The sequence below is a fragment of the Gymnoscopelus braueri genome (assembly GCF_963280865.1).
Source record: "Gymnoscopelus braueri genome assembly, chromosome: 19".
Taxonomy (NCBI): Eukaryota; Metazoa; Chordata; class Actinopteri; order Myctophiformes; family Myctophidae; genus Gymnoscopelus; species Gymnoscopelus braueri.
Genome location: NC_137621.1, coordinates 26757546 through 26777467, shown reverse-complemented (window position 1 = coordinate 26777467; position 19922 = coordinate 26757546). Strand labels below are relative to the sequence as shown.

Sequence of the window (19922 nt, the reverse complement as noted above, 5' to 3'; positions counted from 1 at the left end):
CCCACCAGTTGGCCCCCGCCCATATGTTGAGAACTGCTGCATTATGTGAATCAATCAATCTCATGGAGTTAACAGGCTGGTAAATAAGGTCAGCTGTGAGATACATTCCTTACTAAGACCAAATATCTTCCCAGCTTTCCATTAGTCAGCAGCAGTGTTTGGATCTACTCCCAGAATTCCAAATGAACCACAGATTATAGGTGATGGACTTAAAATCAAATATGTCTCCAGATCCAGGACCCAGATGGACAACCACAAACAGACCCTCTGGGAAAGGTACATTACTCTCCTCCTGAAATTTGCCCATTAATTGCCACTGATAAAAGTAATCGCTGAAGCTTCTGCGAAAAACATGTCGGTCACCAAGAAGGCTTATTTTTCCATTTTCTATGAAAGGAACACTCATTCTTCATCTAAAATGGTACCATTAGCCAGGTGGACTACAGATCATTAAGCTAATATCAGTTGTAGCTGAGGAATATTTATTATGTGGTTGATTTCAGGTCACTGAAAGTTTATGTGTACGTATTGTATGTTAAGTTGTTTCAGTGAGATTTACTCAAGCAAATGTATTGAAAAGATACTGGAACACTGACCTCCAGTGTCGTGGTGCAAGGCAGGAGTGAAGGACCCAAGTGCAGACAGTGAAGCAGAGGCAGGAGCAAGGGGATTTACAGAAAATCGAAGGAATCATTAGGAAACCAACACTTGGAACTCAAGTTCTAGGAAAAGATACAATGAAAACAAGATTAAACACAGTGAGTACATTCAACAAACCAGTAATGGAATAAAAACAGGGGAGTATATAAATAGACAAGGACTAGGTACTAAGTAAAACACTAACTATAACTAAGAAACAAGGAACACAAGAAGACAGCAGGGAGACAATGACATGGATCATGACAGTCATACATAGATTTGTTACAAAATGTGCACTGCACAGATGATATAATGGACATTACTACTGGCCTATCTAGTGCTTTTCTAGTTTTCTAGTTATGACCACTCAAAGCAATTTACAGTGTATGCCTCACACACACACACACACACACACACACACACACACACACACACACACACACACACACACACACACACACACGCACACGCACGCGCGCGCACGCACGCACACGCACACACACACACACACACACACACACACACACACACACACACACACACACACACACACACACACACACACCAACAGAAGAGGCAGCCATGCAGGGTGTCAACCTGCTCCTTGTGTCTCGCTGAAAGGCACCTCGACACAATCTGTCAGGGAGAGCCGAGATTGAACTGAGAACCTTTTGATTCACAGACAACTCTACCTCCTTAGCCTGTCAATCATTTGTTGGTAAATCTTAAGTACCAGCTCAAAACAGTGAACTTGGGCATGGACAGAGGGGGATAAAATAGATCTCAATGAGCTGCACAGAATCAGCCCTCTAGAAATTGTATTATGACTTTATGCCATATGTCTTGGTGCCGGATCACTGGGTGAGTGTACAGTATGTGGTCACTGTCATCTCCTTCAGTGTCTCCAGTAGGCCCACCTACACATTTCCCCCTGTGGTAAAGAAAGCCATGAAAATGAGTGTCAAAAAATAGATACGTTTTGATCATCCTCTTCTGCTATTTATTCCCATACATGTTCTGTTACAGCTATAGCATTAGCTTTGCCAGGGAAAGTAGAAATTAAAGAAAGTTCAATCGTTTTAGGTTTTCTGCTACCTTACCATTATTGCTACCAAAAAGGGCTGCAAATTGAGATTCCCCTTGTCTCTCAGCAACCACTAAGAGACTGAAAAATGCGTCATAGGCGACATGATGCAGTAATTTGTGGCTGTGACTCTATAAATATCGGCAATGCACAGCAGAGCATTGTGCATTTATTTTTTCCATGGGCTTTATTCATCAAGCTACCTGCTGATTGTAGATTATGTGGTCAGAACATTCATTTTTCCCTTTCAGCAACATACCAGTCAGTGCATACAACTCACAGGAATAAGAAAATCATGCTGTGACAGCTTGCAAGTTGCAGAATTACAGCACTTTGTACAGTGGTGACTTTTCTTTTTAGCACCGGTCGCAATGGCCTTTTAGTTTTAACCTATAACACACAAGAGATTAACCACATGAAACGGCCTCATTCTGGGGTGAACATTTGGTGATATACTGTAGATCTACAAGCCCACAATGTGTCGCAACATGAGTTTGTAGATCAGCTATTTTCAGCGAAGAGATTTGGTGTAGAGGGAAAAAAGTAGGGGGTCTTGGGGGACTCATATTATCATGCCGGTCAATGGGTTAAGTGATTATGTTCTTTTCACAGTATCAAACAGGTGACTTTTAATACAAAAAACAACACAAACAAAAGTCTCAGCTTATATACCTGTGAAGAAAACCAGACAACCAAGGTCTGTGCAACTCTCTCAAGTAGTCTTCACTTGCTACTCTAAAACTGTTATAGCATTCACATGTAAACAGTAACATTCTGCAATCCAGACAGCCGACTTCATTTTAAATTTAGACAAGTGCAAGAAGAAAATGTTCTCCCCCTCTTCCGCTGAGCCTGTGGTGGTGCGGATATTTATAATGGGAGACCAATGTCTGGATACCCACCATACTTTCTTCCAAAGCTGTTGATTTTTGCATCCATCCCATTCCCTCGTGTGTGAAATGGCCATCTGGCTAGAGCCCTATAGAGATCCAAGGCTGCACTCCAGGGAAGCTGTCGCCTGCCCGGACCAAGCCTACCCACTCACAGAACACCAGATTGCAAGAGCATGACATTCACATGATGTGCAGAACCTGATGGCTTTTTCTGCTGTAGATTTCTACTTCATATGCAGTACATGTCTATTCAAAATTAGGAAAACTGATTAGAGATGCATAAATGGGTATAGGGGTTGTATGTATACAGTGTGTTTACCATCCATACCAAATGTCTGAGTCTGTGTTTATCCTGTGCATGTGCAGTCAGTGCAGTGAGAAATTCAATTTAGGATTTCCTCTATTTTGAATTAAGTATCTTGGTCAAATTATGTGGAAGATGGAAGTTACATTACAGTAGCTGCTTCCACATTTGACCATGACCAGAGGAACCATCGGCACGTGTTTTGTTTCTATTTGTGTTTCTGTTTACAGCTGGTCAACATCAAAGATGAGAAAAACATTTTTGGGGGCTGTTAAGGCCGCAAGTGTTCAAAACAACATTAGCCTGCCATGGGGACATCTGCGAGGGGAGGGCAGTGTGGATGTGATTCTACCCAATGTCGGGTCCACCCAGTCACCCGGTCAATGGTCATCAGGCACGGCCCAGCATTTAGCCACTCACAGAGCTCCAAGCCTTCACAGCAGGTCAGCACACAGTAAAATCCTCAGTGTTAATTTAATAGTCAGGATTTTGCTGTGATGACAGACCCTGAGGGAACTGATTCAAAGTAGAAAGTATAACATGATACAGAAGAAAAGTGAGAGCAGTGTACTGTATTCAGGCTATTTGTTGACAAAGAAGATAGGTAACACTTGTGTTACCTATCTTCTTTGTCAACAAATAGCCTGAATATTTTTTACCTGAATATCTTCTAAACATAAACAATTTGATATTCTCTGCAATGCTTTGTAGCACTTATATCCATGTTCAAGTCTGAAAATAAATCTGCTAAATGTATTCTGGCCAGGCTCATGCATACAAGTAAGGTGAGCAACAGGTTGGCTATAATTCACTGCATGTCTAGAGCACAATAATTCACTCACTCCAGGCCAAAAACACTTGCACTCATATAGACAGGCAGTGCAGCCTGATGCACAACTCGGTCTACTGTTCCAGTTCCCAAGGCGTCTCCTTAACTCTTCCAAAAATGTATCAGCATAAAGAATTGCGTGCAGTTATGGTTAGCCTTAATGACTGAATTGAAACAGAAATAGACAAATACATCTTGTGTCTGGTGTGCCTACATCTGACCTAATTACATGTGTTTAAGTTTATTTACAACAGCATTTCCATACAGTACTTCTGAATCGACTGGGGTGGTGTGTTATTATTTGCCGTACACTTCTGTGAGGTTCCATAATGATAAGGAATAATGTGGGTGACATGTCAGAGGAATCCATATACAGACATGTTATTTTGTGTGATTTATAAAAAATCAATTTATAAGAGAAATGAACTAAACCATGGTGGTGGATGAAACTCTTGTCATAATTTGCACTTCCTCAACATATTTGCTCTTCATTTAAACCTGTAATTGTGATTTATTTTAAGTCATACATTTATATTAATACATCAAGCGGCGGCTGAATGCAAGTCTGTCACGTGTACTTGGTTGTTGACACTGATGTTCTATTTCCATCCCCATGCGTACAAATATACATAGTCGGTGGAAACCATGATGGTAGGGATGCATATACAGCGAGGGAGGATGGTCAAATTCCCTCTGGTCCGCAGGTTGGCCAGTGGTGGTTTCCATATAAAAACCCACGTCTCATCGTTGCCCCCGAGTGTCCCCCACACATGTTCATTTTATAGCCACTGCTGTCTATACAGTGCTCAAGGAAATGGCTCAGACATGCCGCCCTGAAAAAAGTGCATCGCTTGCTTTTCTGCTTTTCGAAACCAGTTATTTACACAATATATTTTCTTTTTCCAATTAGGGAACGTGTCTAGTCCACAGCCTGTGAATTGAGTCTTTGTACTGCATGTGCATGGATGATGTGCTTTAATGCAGTATAATTATTGGTTAAGTAGCACTTATCTGGCCAAATATAGACATGACTCACAATGTTCAATGACGTTGAGACACACACACACACACACACACACACACACACACACACACACACACACACACACACACACACACACACACACACACACACACACACACACACAAGGGATCAGTCGTTGGTCCTTCAGTCTCTATGACTCTGTGCAGCCATTGCATTTTTTGTGGATCAGCTCTCCCTTCAGGCTGCAGACAAACTGTGGCTCCATGAAGTGCTGCTGACACACCGTACACACATGACCCGTGTCCACTCTCACCATTGTTTTTGAGGCCTGGGTCTGAAGGGGAGATGGGAAGTGACAACGTGTTCAGAAAATGGGAACAACAATGCAGCAGGAGTAGTTGGGGAAATAATGAAAACGTACCCAAATGGCTTTGTGTCTGAGAAGCTCGGCTTGGGCCAAACCCCTCTGCACACCTCCCATCCTTCTCTTGTGGAAGGTCTCCCTGAGGGACCCTAGAAGGAACTGTGAGACCAGCTGGACTGACCAGGAGTCAGGCAGGAACTGTATGACCGTCTCTGGGGCAAAGACCTGAGGGTTGTTGTTCAGCAGATCTACGGCAGCAGAGGCCATGTCCTTGGCACTCAGGTAAATGTTGAGCAGGGTGAGCAGCAGGGTCTGCCTGCATTCTGTACTCTGGCCCTGGGCAGCCCTGTGGCAGTAGACCTCTGCAGCCTGGGGGTCTCTCTCCTGATCGACTAGGATCTGGAGAGCCAGTGAATGTTCACCTGCCTTACCCAGAAGGATGGCTTTCTCCACGTGGAGAGCTGTTGGTTCGATTTGCTCTGTGATGAGGGACGATATGAAGGGCTCAATTACCAAAATGCTGTGTTCCTATCTTATCTTACATAAGTATCATTAAGTCAAGAATAATTAGAAGACAACCATTTGAGCAGGGAGATATGTCACAAATCCCACAGGGGAAACTGTGGCGTGGCGGTGGGTGCAAAGAGGTACATACCAACATGCAGTAGTATGTGACAGCAAGAGGCGGAATGGGAATAGTGGAATGAGGTGAGCTTAAATAAGCGCCAAATTGGTCAGCTGCCTGACATAATGTTACATAAACCACATAGTGGTGCGTGCAGGTAACTCACTCAACTATCTGTCAGAACTAGATTGCAAGCTACTCATCATTTTATTCTTCAACCTATCAAACATACACATAATCCAGGCTGTAAAGTTTTCAACCAGGGACTTAAATGACCTTCCAAAGGGAGATGGAATCTCTTTCATAATCCATGTACAATGTTTGGTACTATGTTCACAAACCATATACAGTAGAAACGTCATAGAATAATGAGTTCCATAGCAGCTGCTGCAGTTTCTCTCTAGTTGCCCCAACATCTGGAATGGTTTCATCTTCCTTACGGATGACTTGAGATATCTGGGTGACATATGCCAGGGCCAGAACGTTGTGATGTATTTCCTCCTTGGGGCAAATCAGGGTATACAGTAAGATGTACTCAGTGTATTGTGGATAAGAGTCCATTTTGATCAGAGATTGATATGAGACCATAGAGAATGGGGCTGTGGTACCTACCTCACTGTTCAAGTCATGAATCAAGAACTCAAGGTACAGCACCATTGCCAGTGGGTAGGCCTCCAGGAACGTGAGGACGCCTTCTCTCTCAAATGTGTCTTGATCATCTGGATGACGCCTGGTGAAAATCTGAGCTCCTAGCTTTTTGTTGAAGGAAAATCTACATCAGCCAAGTGAAGGGAAAGTTTGACCATACATAACTGACTGACAAATTAAACAGTAATTTTTTTTTTTACTGATTGATACAGTGAAGTAGATTAGAATTCATTTAGTTCTGAGATTCAGGTTTAATTGTCCATCAAGTTATATTGTGAAACTCTGCCCTCTGCAGTTGAGCTGAGAGTATAAAGTCAAATGAGCCACCTCTTGGTTTCTCTGCAGTGCCCATTCTGCAAACATCCACACCACATCTCTGTCTTTGATTTGACTGAGAGTATACACTATGTGCTCGTATACATTTGCACATGTGTTGTCATCACAGAGGCCTTCTGCAATCTTCGCCCAAGTCTGTAGGGATATAGCAGATCTCTGTTAACTACACAACACAACACAACATTCAGCATACATTTTAATACAATATACAGTACATTAGGTAGTTATGTTCTTAGAGTCAATGCAAGCAAGAAAAAGAGTCTTGACTGAGAAGTTACCTGGATTGCATTGGCTTGCTGCCTGTGGCTCTGATAGAGTAAGCCTATTACAAAAAATCTGGAAATGAGAAAATCCATATCATTTAGCAGACAAAATAATTCCATCAAAAGTCACACAAATTATGACTGGGATCATACACAATTTTACTAGATAAATCACAGCATTTATGATGAAACTAAAAGGAACCTCTTCATTGAAGCACTTAATGCTCAGTATTATAAATAACCAATAAAACATTTGTTCATTTATTCTGACCTCTTATGCTGTTCCAGAACGGGAATGCAGTAGTCTAGCCTGCAGGCATTGGGCAATGCCACAAATTGCCCCAGGTTCTCATCGTCTCCCTGCTCTGTGTATAGCCACACGAGGGCGCAATCCACCTCCTCACTGCACAGTAGGCCTCGCTCTGTCCCTCTAACCGCCTTGAGAAAATCACCAAGGAAACCCAGGTAATGATGAAATATGTTACTGTCCTCTTGTTGTAGCATATGGAGGTCCCTGGCTTTGCTCCATTGGACCAGCTGGGACTGAAAGGCCTCACAAAGACTTGACTCCATGCCTGGGTAGAGGCTAATGATTTCTCTGGGGTCCAGCTCACCTTTACTGCTCAAAAATGCAATTAGTTTTTTTCATCTGTGTTAATACTTGGAATTGATACAGTGTTCAAGACAGTTATTTCTATGAACAGTCATTCTGTAAAAGAAAATGACTAAACCACAGTGGGTTTGGGGACTCGTGTTGAATGTGAAACAGATATTACAGAATGACATGCACAAGGATTTTACTCTTACATGAAAAGATCCCTGGCTTCTGAGAAAGCCTCCTGGTAAAACTGAGCAAATCCAGCCATGCAAGTGATCGTCTTATGCAGCTCCTGCCAAGTGAAAACATTTTCTCTGACTGGACACATTTAGGAAAAGTAGATTATACTTTTTATTTAACTCAAATTGAGAGGACACAAGCTTTTTTGGTTGTGTTTAATTCTCGAGGGCAATACGTCTGATCCTGGCAATCCAAATGCTACACCAAAAAAGGCTTTTACTGGACAGACAAAGTATAATGAATGAATAATGAGTCATGAGGATTTTAATTCAAGTGTCCTCAGCTCAACCTCTGACCCGTAACCTGAACCACCTCACAGATTGCAGCAAATCTCAGACACCATCTGTTGTTCTCAGATGTACTCGCCATACCAGAGAATAATACACCTACTGTACCAAAGCAGCTCACAATAGCATATATTCCACCTGCTCGTCATGTTTAATTGTATCCCACAGAGATTGAATATGACATTATACGTCGCAAAGCAATGTAAGCCCGGTTTTGTCAAAAGTGCATATTATCAACACATCAGAGCTTACGGTCACACTAAAGCGCACATCTGAGCTGGTGTAACTAGCAGCATCTGAATAGGTGCATAATGTGTCTCTCCCCCCTCTCTTTTCTGTTGAGGCAGGCAAGGGAAATGGGAGATTAATACATGTGCTTCATCTAGTTTCCCCTCAGAATTTTATTTTAACAACCCCTGGGAGGAAGTACATTAAAATGAATGTTTGTACTTTGTTTGAGACCTAGTTTTCATGTTTACTTCCTGCTGTGCATCTTTTCATTTATTTATATGAGGTTGTACATTGAGACATTAAGTTGTTCTAATTTTTAGACAGCATTATGCAATGAAAGCCCCGAGCAGCTTGGCTGCATTCTACCTTGTATGAGTCTGGTAGAAGATGGTTTTGAACTCCATCCAGCAACACCAAGGCCTCCTCTACCCTCTCATGTTTTACCAGAACCTGGATCTGCTCCTCTAACGGCACTAGAGACAGGCTGAATATGGCTCTGTCTGTGAACACCAACACACCATCTGAGACAGAAAGGGAGATATTTTAGATAATTTAGGAAACAAACAAACAAATACATGAATACAAATTTGGCAGTTGGTTGGTATTGCAGTCTGCCATGATTATGTAATAATATACTGTACAAGGTTCCAAAATCCTTGGCAAGTCCATTGGTGTGTACTGTAGGTGCAAAATGGCTAAATTATACTTCATGATATGACTGTGTTGGTTTACTGAAGATAACTGATTTTAATTCGAAAAAGAGTTATTTTTGGCAAGCAGCATTGTCATCTGGCAGAGTATAAGTTAGGCAGTCAGAATCAGAGTAGAAGGGAAGCTGAACACTGTGTGCAGGGTCCCTTCCACCAGCTCATGTATCAGATGGCAGCAGTGTACCTGACGTAGTGCGTAGGCCCCTGGCCCCATTCACACACACAGTCTGTTTGAGCTGCTGATCCAACACGCTGTAGACAGACAGAGCTTGGGGCTGCAGGGCCAGGATGTAAGGAAAACACACTCCCGCTGCCAGTACCTCCTCAGGCCACGGTAGGGGAGGGCGCTGGCATATCCCCGTCTCCATCACAAACATCCCTGAGGGAAGAGGACAGAGGAATGATATATCTACAAAACTAATATCCCCTAGCCAGATGGATATACAGTATGTGATGTGTTATGAGGCGTAATTCCCAATACATGTTCCCCAGCTGCTTTCAAAAATGGGACAGGGTAATGATGCACGAGCACAGACAGCGGATTCTCTGCTGTACAAATTCTCTATCTTATTTTCCTAAAGTTTCCAAATGCTCTGGAGGGTATGGCCTACAGCAGTGGTTCACAAATATTTTCATGTCAAGGACCCCCAAATGTATGGGTTTGGCCGCAGACCCCCATTTGAAAAGATTGCATGCCAGGGACCCCTATAAGAGAAGATTTGTAAACATTTTGTCAACATTTTTTGAAAGTAGCAGAAAAATTAAATAGGGCTTAGGTGTTTAAAGAGAAACTCTTTGAGAACGAGTTGCCTACAACACTGCATGTGCTGTAAACATTCTGACAGCTCTTACCTAAGGATCCAGGGCCATTCAGCAGGAATTCCCCCCTCTCTGCCACGGCAACGATGACATTCTGCCTGCTATGATTGTGGGGGAAGAGCTCCGTGCTGGTCTCAGTCTCATAATCATGGAGCAGGTACCTGTCATTTGTAGCCAGGCACAGACTAGTGCCATCCACAGCCAGGGCCACCGGGTCCTGGAGGAGCTGAACCTCCTTCACCACATCCCACCTGTCCACCCCCACCACGTGAATCCTGGCCACTTTTCTCCTGCTGGACGTGGTCACCATCTCCACACACGCCGAGCGGTGGCCCGAGGGTGACGACCTGCTCACCTCAAATAATGACACGTGTTGGATCTTCTTCAGGTTGGAAACGGGCTCCAGGGAGAACATGTTGAGGGCGCTGACCGACCGGTCCCACAGAACCAGCAGGTGGTTCAGAACTGGTACCGTCCTCAGCCGGGTCACTGGAACGCTGCTCGAGCCTAGTTTTCTAGCCCTGCCTTCCCTGGTTCTGTTCTGGCTGAGGTCCAGGTCTCCATTTGTGCTGATAGGAAGGATCAGATGTTGCACCGTTGAGTCTTTCATTCCTATGTAGAGATTCCGCTCACAGCACTCAAGGCACTGGATGCTGCATTTGTCCTTCTCTTTTGGGGCTGCTTGCTTTTCATAGACACACACTTGCGTGAAAGGCCTCAAAGTCATCGTGGACATGCCGAGATGATTCTCTGTTTTAATTCCGGAAAGTAAAAGAAGAACGTAGTGGTTTTCAATCCAAATGACTTAGCAGAAACCAGGAAATGAACAGCAGGAATACAGACCATCAATTTTGTCACTGGGTAAAGTCTTTACAATAGCAAGGAAGCACAATAAGAGATTCAGAACGTATTAAGAAAATGTCTTTGTAGTTACACATTCAAATGAAATCCATACCTCTCTGAAGATCCCTGCTCTTCTCTGAATGTTTGTGATCTCAGCTACATTGTAAAGTGAGCGGCTGCTTGACCTCCTCATGTGACTCTATCCTGACAGGAAGTCTGTGTCAGCAGTTTACACCACACACCCCTGTCTGCAAGGACAATTGCACAATCCCTCCAACCCTTTGACCAATAAAATTCTTTCACAATGATCAAAACAATGGTTATGGTCAACATAGATATTCTGAGGTGCCCGCACAGTTCACAGTGACTTGTAGTTCTGGCCTTGACTTGGACCAAAAATGACACTGTGGTCAGTAGATGATGTTAAAGTTGAGTAGCATGGGAATGATCCAAGAGCCCAAGTAAACATTATGTTTACAATGTGAGCAATTTGTCAATCATAAAGTGTGGTCACCTACTGTATGTTGTGTTATTCATAATGTTACAATTGAATCCTTTATACTTTTAACTTTTTTACTGATGTCTTGGTGTGGTGACCTGACCTCAATACATGGCGCAAAGCAGCTGAGATTATGTATTTGTATTATTATGTAAATGCAAATAGGAAAAGCAACAGAGACAAGCCAATCCCAGTATGTTACCAACTTAGTTTTCTCTCCTGCAAGTACTCTTCATACTGTACTTTAGGCTATACCTGCTGAGACAAATAATCTGAAATGTGTAGGCTTTTCCTCTGGATGGCATCATTGCAACAAAATGTACCAGACACATGTACAGTGGGGAGCCGAAACAGTCGGCCTACAGTAGGGAACATTCATAATCTAAGTATAATGGTATGCAGACAATGGTATTTATATATTTTATGCAGGGACAACCAGGAGCAAAAAGATGAAAACTACACACCAGAAAATAGTAGAACAGCTGCAAAAGTTGAAACAAATCTGAATGCATCATAGTAGAGACTGTAAAGTTGGCTGATGGCTAGGCTCCAAAAAGACAGACAGTCTGAGAATACAATTTTGGGGCATTTTATTTTTCCCCAAATCCCTCCAACAGTCCTGTGCAGCTTATTTATAGTGCAGCCTCTTACGAAACAATAACTTGATGACACAAAAATAAAGCTGACCACGAAATAAGGGTTTCAAAAATAGAAAATAAAAACTGAACAGCAAAACTAAGAAAAACAACCCTAATGCTGCATTCACACGGGTTATACAAAGATACAAAAATACACCGCATATTTGTAGCTCTGTCATCGGAGCTATAGTTTTGTAGTGTTGTAGTTTTGTATCTGGAAGTTGAACCCAGCTCAACTTGAATTTGTAGCTTTGTATCTTTTGTAGCAGCTACTAACAGTCAGATGTTGCTTTGTATCTGGCTTCCATTGAAAATGAATGGTAGACTGTATCTTTATATCTGCCCATGTGAACCCAGCATTAGAACTTGAGAAACTGTTTACGGGCAATAAACCTTCCGCCAAGGTCCCTGGCAGCTCCCCCCCCTAGGTGTTTTCAGCTTGCTAGCACCAAGCCCAACTAACTGTACTTGCAGCCTCCCTTTTTAGGGAGTGGCTCCTACCACAAGGCTCAGAGTCAAATTAGCTATCAATTAGCTCTTCCATACATTCCCATCATACGAATAACCTAAACAATCACATTGGCCTACTGTAGAGGTTGTACAACACAAATGCATGAACTTTTGGGCACCAATACATTAAAAAAAAAACAATAAAATCAGATTGCCAGATTGCCATTGAACATGACCAAAACACCCAGTACTTGCCACCATAGAGTTATAGAGTGGCCAGCACTGCAGAGGAGAGACATGTGACTAACAATCAATTTCCTTCTTCACACAGATCTAATAAATAACTATTTAAAACCATTTTGCAGTTCTTGTGATGTTACTTAGAAGTGCAGTCAGATGTACACAATCATGATGTTAAGAAAACATGCACTGCAGACACTATTGAACAGAGACTTCAAAGAGCCGGCTTGACGCTCATCAATTAATAGGAAGCAGCAGTGTGCTATATGTTGCTGCCGGTATAAGACAGTCTCACTCTAATTGCCACAGAAATGAAGGGCAGATATGTCATGTTTATTGTCATTGAAATTAATTTCCAATGGGTATTCTCTACCATTCCATCTTATGGAACTCTTCCATACGTACCTTTATCCATTGTTTTATACCATGTGATGTTTTGCCAGTATAGGCAAGCAGTAGGACAAGTGATCATTATGTAGATGACATGAGTAGTGGAACAGGTCATAACATCCATCATTGGGAACACTTTAAAGTGCCATTTTGAATAGGACTCAGTAAAGAAAGACAAGGAGATGCAAGGAATGGGGGATTTTAAATTGGCATGAACCACATGGGCACATTATATTTTCCTTAATTGTTTGTTGGCAAATTGAAAAAGTAATTCAGATGTAATGCAAAATGTAACGTTGTAACATGTATTCATCCAACAAGTAACATGTCAACTACATCTATTACGTTTAACATGATTTACACAAGGTACTAGATTATCATGGATGATCAGAGACAGCATTTACATGCAGAACTAAGGTGTTTGTTCAAACAATGAGAACCAATGCAAATGTGGCTACTGTGGCAATATACAGTACGTAGCGGCAAATGAGAATGACTGAATTTCAGACCAAAATATGTAAAGAAATCATTGGTTGTCAACATAGACATGTCCTCTGTACTCAGAATTGTATATGAGCAAAGAAAGATGGAAGTCTCTTTCATAATTAACATTTATTGATTTATTTAATGGTTTAAGGTATTTAGAACACTTTTGAGTAAAACAACACATGGTGTTTCCTAGGTGGGAGAGCTAGAGCTGCACAACTGTTATCATACACTGTAAAATCCCAAGGGTCAAAGGTCTGAATGAACCCTTATGGGCCAATAAGGGTTCATTATGGGCCAATTTTTATATTTTCTTTACAGTTAAATTGACACTCTGAATTTTACATTGTACCGGGATATGCAGTGACATTTATAATATGCATATACACCAAGCTTGGTTGTTGGCTTTACTAATGCAAGAGCCAGAGGAAACATTCTATGACCCTTAGTAAGCATTATAATTACACTATGTTCTGATTCCACGGCCATGAGGGAGAGAACCCCACAGAAGGAGGATCACTTCTCCCTGCCACAGTCGGTGCACAGGAGGTCGTCTCGCTGGGTGAGGAAGCCGCGTCCCACCAGAGACACAGAGCAGTGCATGCAGGTAAAGCACTCACTATGCCACTGCCGCTCCTCGAAAGAAATATACTTGGCCCCCGCCAGACCTGTTACACATTAAAACAGAGACAGATACAATCAGATATGTGTGAAAGAATGCAACACACACACGTGCATGCAAACACACACACACACACACACACACACACGCACACGCACACGCACACGCACACGCACACGCACACGCACACGCACACGCACACACACACACACACACACACACACACACACACACACACACACACACAGATGCACAGCCATCTGTTTGTACAGTATATGCCTGCGCAGAAGTCACAAGCAAGTTAATTTAGGATCTTCACCTTGTGTAGTTGACAGTCCCCCCCATCTGTAAATAGAGGCTCTAAATCTAAGCTGTGGAGTTCCGTGAGAGGTGTCAAAATGAATGAAAGCATTAGCACAGTCTGTGACTCACTGGTGATGGGCTTGGTGCAACCCACGCACTTCTTGGCGTAGAGGTTGCTGAAACAGTCCAGGCAGTAAGGGTAATTCTCTCTGGAGGTGAAGCGCAGTCCTGACAGCTGCTTCTTGCAACCAATGCAGAGAAAACAGTCACGGTGCCAGGGCTTGTCTTGGTAGGTGACCCCACCTGTTGTTATGGCCTGAGGGAGATACAAAAGAAAGGCGAAGAGCAAACAACTCTTAAAGCTGAGAGTGTAGAAATGGATGAATTAACACTGAGGATTTTACTGTATACATACACACATAAATGCATGTCACGCAGAGGTTTTTCTTGCTAGCCATCCCCTTAGTATTCAGACACAGTACAAGCAACATAAAAATGCCGGACAGCGTGGGAGATTTATTGCAGCAGTCAAAATAAATACAACAATTGGCCGTAAACTTACTTTCTTACAGGCACAGCACTGGTAGGCAAACTGCTTCTCGAAACAGGGCACACAAAAGAAGCTGGTGTCTTTGGGGATGAAGGACTTTGTTCCTATTGGCTGCTGGCAGCGGTGGCACAGGAAGCAGGTCTCATGCCAGCTGTTCCCCTTGTATTCCATTTTGCGGGAACCTGGCACAGGGGAGAAAGGAGCAGCTTAGTCAGCATATGGTACCTCAGTGGCAGTAACACATTCTGACCAGAAATAGACCACCTCTACCTGTAGGGTTAGGCAGGGCAATGTAATCCACATAATCTAGTATGGGCCAAAGATGAGGTAATCGTTGCAATGAACTATAAAGGTCTGATGTGATTTTGCCTCAAATGATCGGCAAGAGAATTATGCTTTCATGCTTTTTTAATTTAAGTTATTTTTTGCACATGATTTATTAATATAATATTAATATTATCATTAATATATCCAGTATTAACGTTGGATTTGGAGTTGCTTGACTTAATTAACATAATGTTTGGAAACATAATTGTTTTTGTCACTTATCTAATATCATAAAAATGATCAAATTAAAGGAGAAAGGTGTGCTCCTCTGAGCGCAGATCACTCATGCAAAATGGCAGAAAATCTAGTTTGGTGGAAATGGGTGTAGCCTACTGTATAGACGAATCCACAGACGCGCTGCCTGTAGCTGCCTGTAGGCGGCCATTGCTGCGGTGTTGCGGTGCGGAGCGTTGACACCGCAGCTATGGCTGCCTACAGGCAGCACGTCTGTGGATTCGTCTATATGGGTAGTTGCATCATGATCCAAGGAATCGGAATCCAGGGGGGGGGGGACTTTGATTGCACAACCTACAGGTCAAGACTTGTGGGCCGGCCAAAACGTAAAGTGGCCTGTCATATGAGCCAGATTTGAAAACTTCTTCCTTGTATTACTGGGAGCATGCATGCAAAGTTTCAGTCCGATTGGTCCAGCGGAGTACGAGATTATCTGTATATGGATGGACGGACAGACGGACAGACAGACAGGGAAAACATAATCTCCGTCCGCCTATAAAATCCTCAGTGTTCATGTATCCATTTCTAACTCTGAGAGTTAAAAGTGTGCCATACCTGGCATGATAGTTTTTTTGCAGGTGTTGCACTTGGAGGAGTGCTCTTGGGAGTAGCACTCTGTGCACATCAGGAGGTCATCCTTGCTAGCAAAGGCCTTCTCCACCAGAGAGCGGCTGCATTTGGCACACTTAAAGCATTGCTCGTGCCAATGGCGATCCTTATAAGACAGGTCCTATCAAAGTTCAAAAACTTTATTTACTGTACTTACCACTGTAAATATTACATATATATATAGACATATTATATTTAAATAAAAAGGTTTGATAAAATACTGAGCAACCTTGGTCTAACCCTAACGTCGGTCTCTGGTTCGATTCTCGACCAGGGAGATGTTATGCACGCCATCCCCTCCTCTCTGTCCTTGCTTTCCCGTCTCTCTCCACTATTTATTTATCTGAATACATCAATAACATCCCATAATGATAACAATGATAATAATAATAAAACTGCTATCCAATAAATGGTGTTGATACTGTGTTGGTGTGTCCTTCGGTTGACCATAATAATCATGTGGTTAAAATCGTTTCTATGCTTAACCTTTTCCATCAAGTACTTTAGGAAGCTCAGCAATTAACTTGTTCCTTTCCTAGCTACTTCCCTCATCTCTGACGTAGAAGCCATTCTTTTCAGGTCAGTGTTGGCTCGCACTTACCTTGCAGTTGCAGCCAATTGGTAGAGAGCAGCCGTCGCAGCAATTAGCGAACAGGTTCTCATAACACTTAGTGCAGTACTGCGTGTCCTCTTTCATTATGTACTTCTTCCCCAGCAGGGAGTCTTTGCAGTAATGGCAGTCGAAGCGCTCACTCATGGACATGGTCACTCGTTTCTCTTCTTAGCCGCAGGTCAAAGAGTGAAAGAGGAGAAAACTGACTGTAGGGAAGAAAAGGAGAAATACAAATTCCAGTAACAGATGCTCCTTCATACAATCAGAGCCTGAGCAATATCTTCCCGTTCTTATCGACCAATTTTTCCTTCCTGTCCAAAAGCATTGGCAAATGGTGAAGAGTGACCTTCTGTTGAAGTAACTAAGTCTCTACCTCAGTTGATGTGGAGCAGAGGATGAGGCTGAGCTTGGGGCTGTACAGACTACAGAGCAATGCAGGCAGTCGAGTGGGCATGGAAAGGGGTGAGGCAGGATTAAGGGGATACATTGGGGGCTCATCTATAAATACTGGCCCTCTTATTAGCGATAATCTCTGGGGAGACTGTACATGCTCCACTGCATCATTCTCCGCCTTTTAAGGGAGTTGATGGTGTGCATGCCACCAAGCACTTGTCAATTTAGTTTTTATTCTTAAGTCATAGAAATGTGGGGACGCAATGAAGGATGCATGTTATGCAGAAGGCATGCAGCAAACATTGACACATTCAAAAAATATATATAATTCAATATTAAAGGTAGGGTAAGTAAGTGATATTTTTTGGTATTTTTCTTTTGTTTGTTAAAAAGGTTAAAGTACTATATTCTGATAGTAATTATTACTACAGAGCGTTTGTTCGGTCACAGGGGTCTCTCCAGCTCTAGTAAACGGAATATAGTACATTTTCAGGCAGGTGACACATTTTAAGCCAATCAGGAGAGAGCACTGAAAATGCATTTTCTGTTTAATAAAGAGCTGGAGAGACATGGGGGACTCCTTATATGGACAGGACACTCTATAGTAACGAGCACTATCAGAACATAGACCCATTTTGCAATTATTTGAATAATTGCAAATCACTTACCCCACCTTTAATATCCATTTAGATAACATATTGATTCTTCTATGAAGAACAAAATATGTGAAGTAATTAAAACATTGCTAAAGTGAGAAATCTATGTTTGAACACCACAGCTGACTCTTCCTGTTATACTCTTAAATCAAGTCAATTTGTTTCACATCATGTGAAGAATAGCCTACTTTCTGCTCATAAAACTGCTGAACACCATCACTTACAGGCTAATTTTCAGATTTTGCCTCAAAACCACAGTACAGTAGAATATAATATCTATTTGGATGGCATGTCATGTCATGTCCGGACACATTTATGGCCCTGGTCCATGTCTGCTCCACACAAGCAGTAGTACAGTAGATGGCTTACTGTACAGTGGGGAGTTGCCATTCGCCAAGTGGATGCCAGGCACTGAATATTGCCAGGCCCTGTCAATGGCTTATGACAGTAGCTTTAGATGTTTGGAAGCTTTGGCTCTGTGAAGATTGTGATCAACACAGACTGGAAATGGCTGCTTGATTATACTGGTGAATTTCATTTGAAAATCACATCCATTGCTAATGTCACTGTGTTTAATGGGCCCTGTCTCTACAAATGGGAAAAGATCTCACCAGTGTCCTGAATATTACATAATAACTAACAAAATGGAGAAGATCGACTATTGTTTGTTTACAGTATGTTTGGCCGTATCAACTAAACAAATGGCAATAAGTGAAATGGTAGAAAATACATATGTTAGACAGCATGTACTCAAACACCATGCATACCAACTGCCACTTTGCCACCTCATTAAAACATATTTGTGCTTGATTATCTCTGACAGACAGCCAAGTAATTACATTTGAATCTCAGACCATGTGGTCATATCATTTTTCAGGAGGATCAGGATGCAGAGGTCTATAAAAATAGGCTTAGAAGACCACCGGCCCAGCCCAGAGGTCTAATCCTTCATACACCCACACAGGAAGGTCAGTGAGTGGAATATGCCTGAGAGGAATGCAACTTCGATTAGATGGACACACTTCCTCAACATCTTCTCTCTTTAGTCCAGACACATAGCTGGGATACAATTCCCTTACACGTAAGGCAATTCAGTCTTGTAATGGCAATGTTAGTTATTCCATATGGGTTTCCACCTCGGAATAGGCACACCATGCAAATTTGTTGAATTTGTTTCCAGACAACTGGGTTTGTTTTCCAATGTGCTGTGTAGGAGTGATGTCCACAAACCTCTATGGGCAAGGGGGAGATAGACCCAAGTTATTGTTGACCTGCATTCAGCTGTCATTTGGACATATTGCCACATTTTATAAGGCTGGCTTACAGTTGAAAATTACCATATCAGGTTGTGGATGTAGGGCCAGGAAAAAGTTCTGGGAATGGGAAATGGCTTATTTTAAAATAACATCATACTGGCCAAATTCTTTGTAAGTAGGAGGATACATTGGATTACAGTTTTCAACCGCCTCTGGATTACGATGGCATTGTATCAGTTGCCGTCGGCGTCCACATCAGCAGATGCAAATAAAAAAAGCCAGACCTTGAATAAACCCTCACTTCAGTTATAGCTGTTTGAGCCACTCACATGTGTCCTGTCTTTGTTGCATGAGTTGGTAGGCTACTGTGTGTCTGTCCTGTGGCACCAGTCACTGTGGGTCTGACCTATTTTCATCAGCAAAAGCAAAACCACTAATGGCTCCAACAAAACCACCATTTTCTCTCGGTCGGTCAACTTCATGAAATAGTCCTGAATTATTATATTTTTTGTAGGGACACACAAATAAAGGGATTTTTCTTGTGCAAATTTAAATATTAATACAATTGTAATATAATGTGCGCACACATGCACATTTGTGAATTTTCTCAAGTATACAATAAATGCCCTCTCCAATTCACACAATCTCTGGTAGATCACAGGACCAGAGGCTGTCTTTGTCTCTTAGATTATTAACTTTTTAGATAGATGCCAGACTGTTCCAGCTCTGCAGAGCAAAAAGCTTGCTGATCTTGCATATTCCTTTGCCCCGTTTAATCCTCTGAAGTCAACCAGGGGGAAGCTGCCAACAGATTTCGTATGCTGGCTGTCTAGCCCCAACAGAAAGGCCTTTATCTGACCTGGACTCTGATGTCCTCTTATTTCTAATGCATTTCATCTTTAGAGTGAGGTGTCAGTGTGGCTGTTCTCCCCCCCCCCCCCCCCTCACTTAATCAAAT

The 19922-nt window shown here is 42.4% G+C and overlaps 2 protein-coding genes across 4 annotated transcripts; both read right to left on the bottom strand.

The window, feature by feature from the left end:
* Window positions 1-3956: 3956 nt before the first annotated feature.
* Window positions 3957-10888, bottom strand: LOC308074409 (transforming growth factor-beta receptor-associated protein 1). Its single transcript, XM_080413847.1, has 12 exons — window positions 10811-10888; window positions 9889-10605; window positions 9221-9415; window positions 8693-8847; window positions 7778-7860; window positions 7242-7589; window positions 6986-7043; window positions 6699-6842; window positions 6336-6476; window positions 6065-6224; window positions 5156-5577; window positions 3957-5068 (listed from the first exon to the last, which is right to left on the bottom strand). The coding sequence occupies exons 2-12, from the start codon at window positions 10589-10591 to the stop codon at window positions 4925-4927; spliced, it is 2553 nt and encodes an 850-aa protein (XP_080269973.1). The 5' UTR covers window positions 10592-10605; window positions 10811-10888; the 3' UTR covers window positions 3957-4924.
* A 1868-nt stretch (window positions 10889-12756) lies between these two features.
* On the bottom strand, window positions 12757-17137 carry fhl5 (four and a half LIM domains 5). Of its 3 annotated transcripts, none has more exons than XM_080413338.1 (6): window positions 17033-17137; window positions 16648-16865; window positions 15993-16167; window positions 14889-15058; window positions 14456-14642; window positions 12757-14069 (listed from the first exon to the last, which is right to left on the bottom strand). In XM_080413338.1, the coding sequence occupies exons 2-6, from the start codon at window positions 16807-16809 to the stop codon at window positions 13918-13920; spliced, it is 846 nt and encodes a 281-aa protein (XP_080269464.1). In that variant the 5' UTR covers window positions 16810-16865; window positions 17033-17137; the 3' UTR covers window positions 12757-13917. The 3 variants fall into 3 exon arrangements, with proteins under 3 accessions (XP_080269464.1, XP_080269465.1, XP_080269463.1); XM_080413339.1 differs by having other exon boundaries at window positions 16648-16861; window positions 17033-17124; XM_080413337.1 differs by having other exon boundaries at window positions 16648-17116.
* Window positions 17138-19922: the final 2785 nt, after the last annotated feature.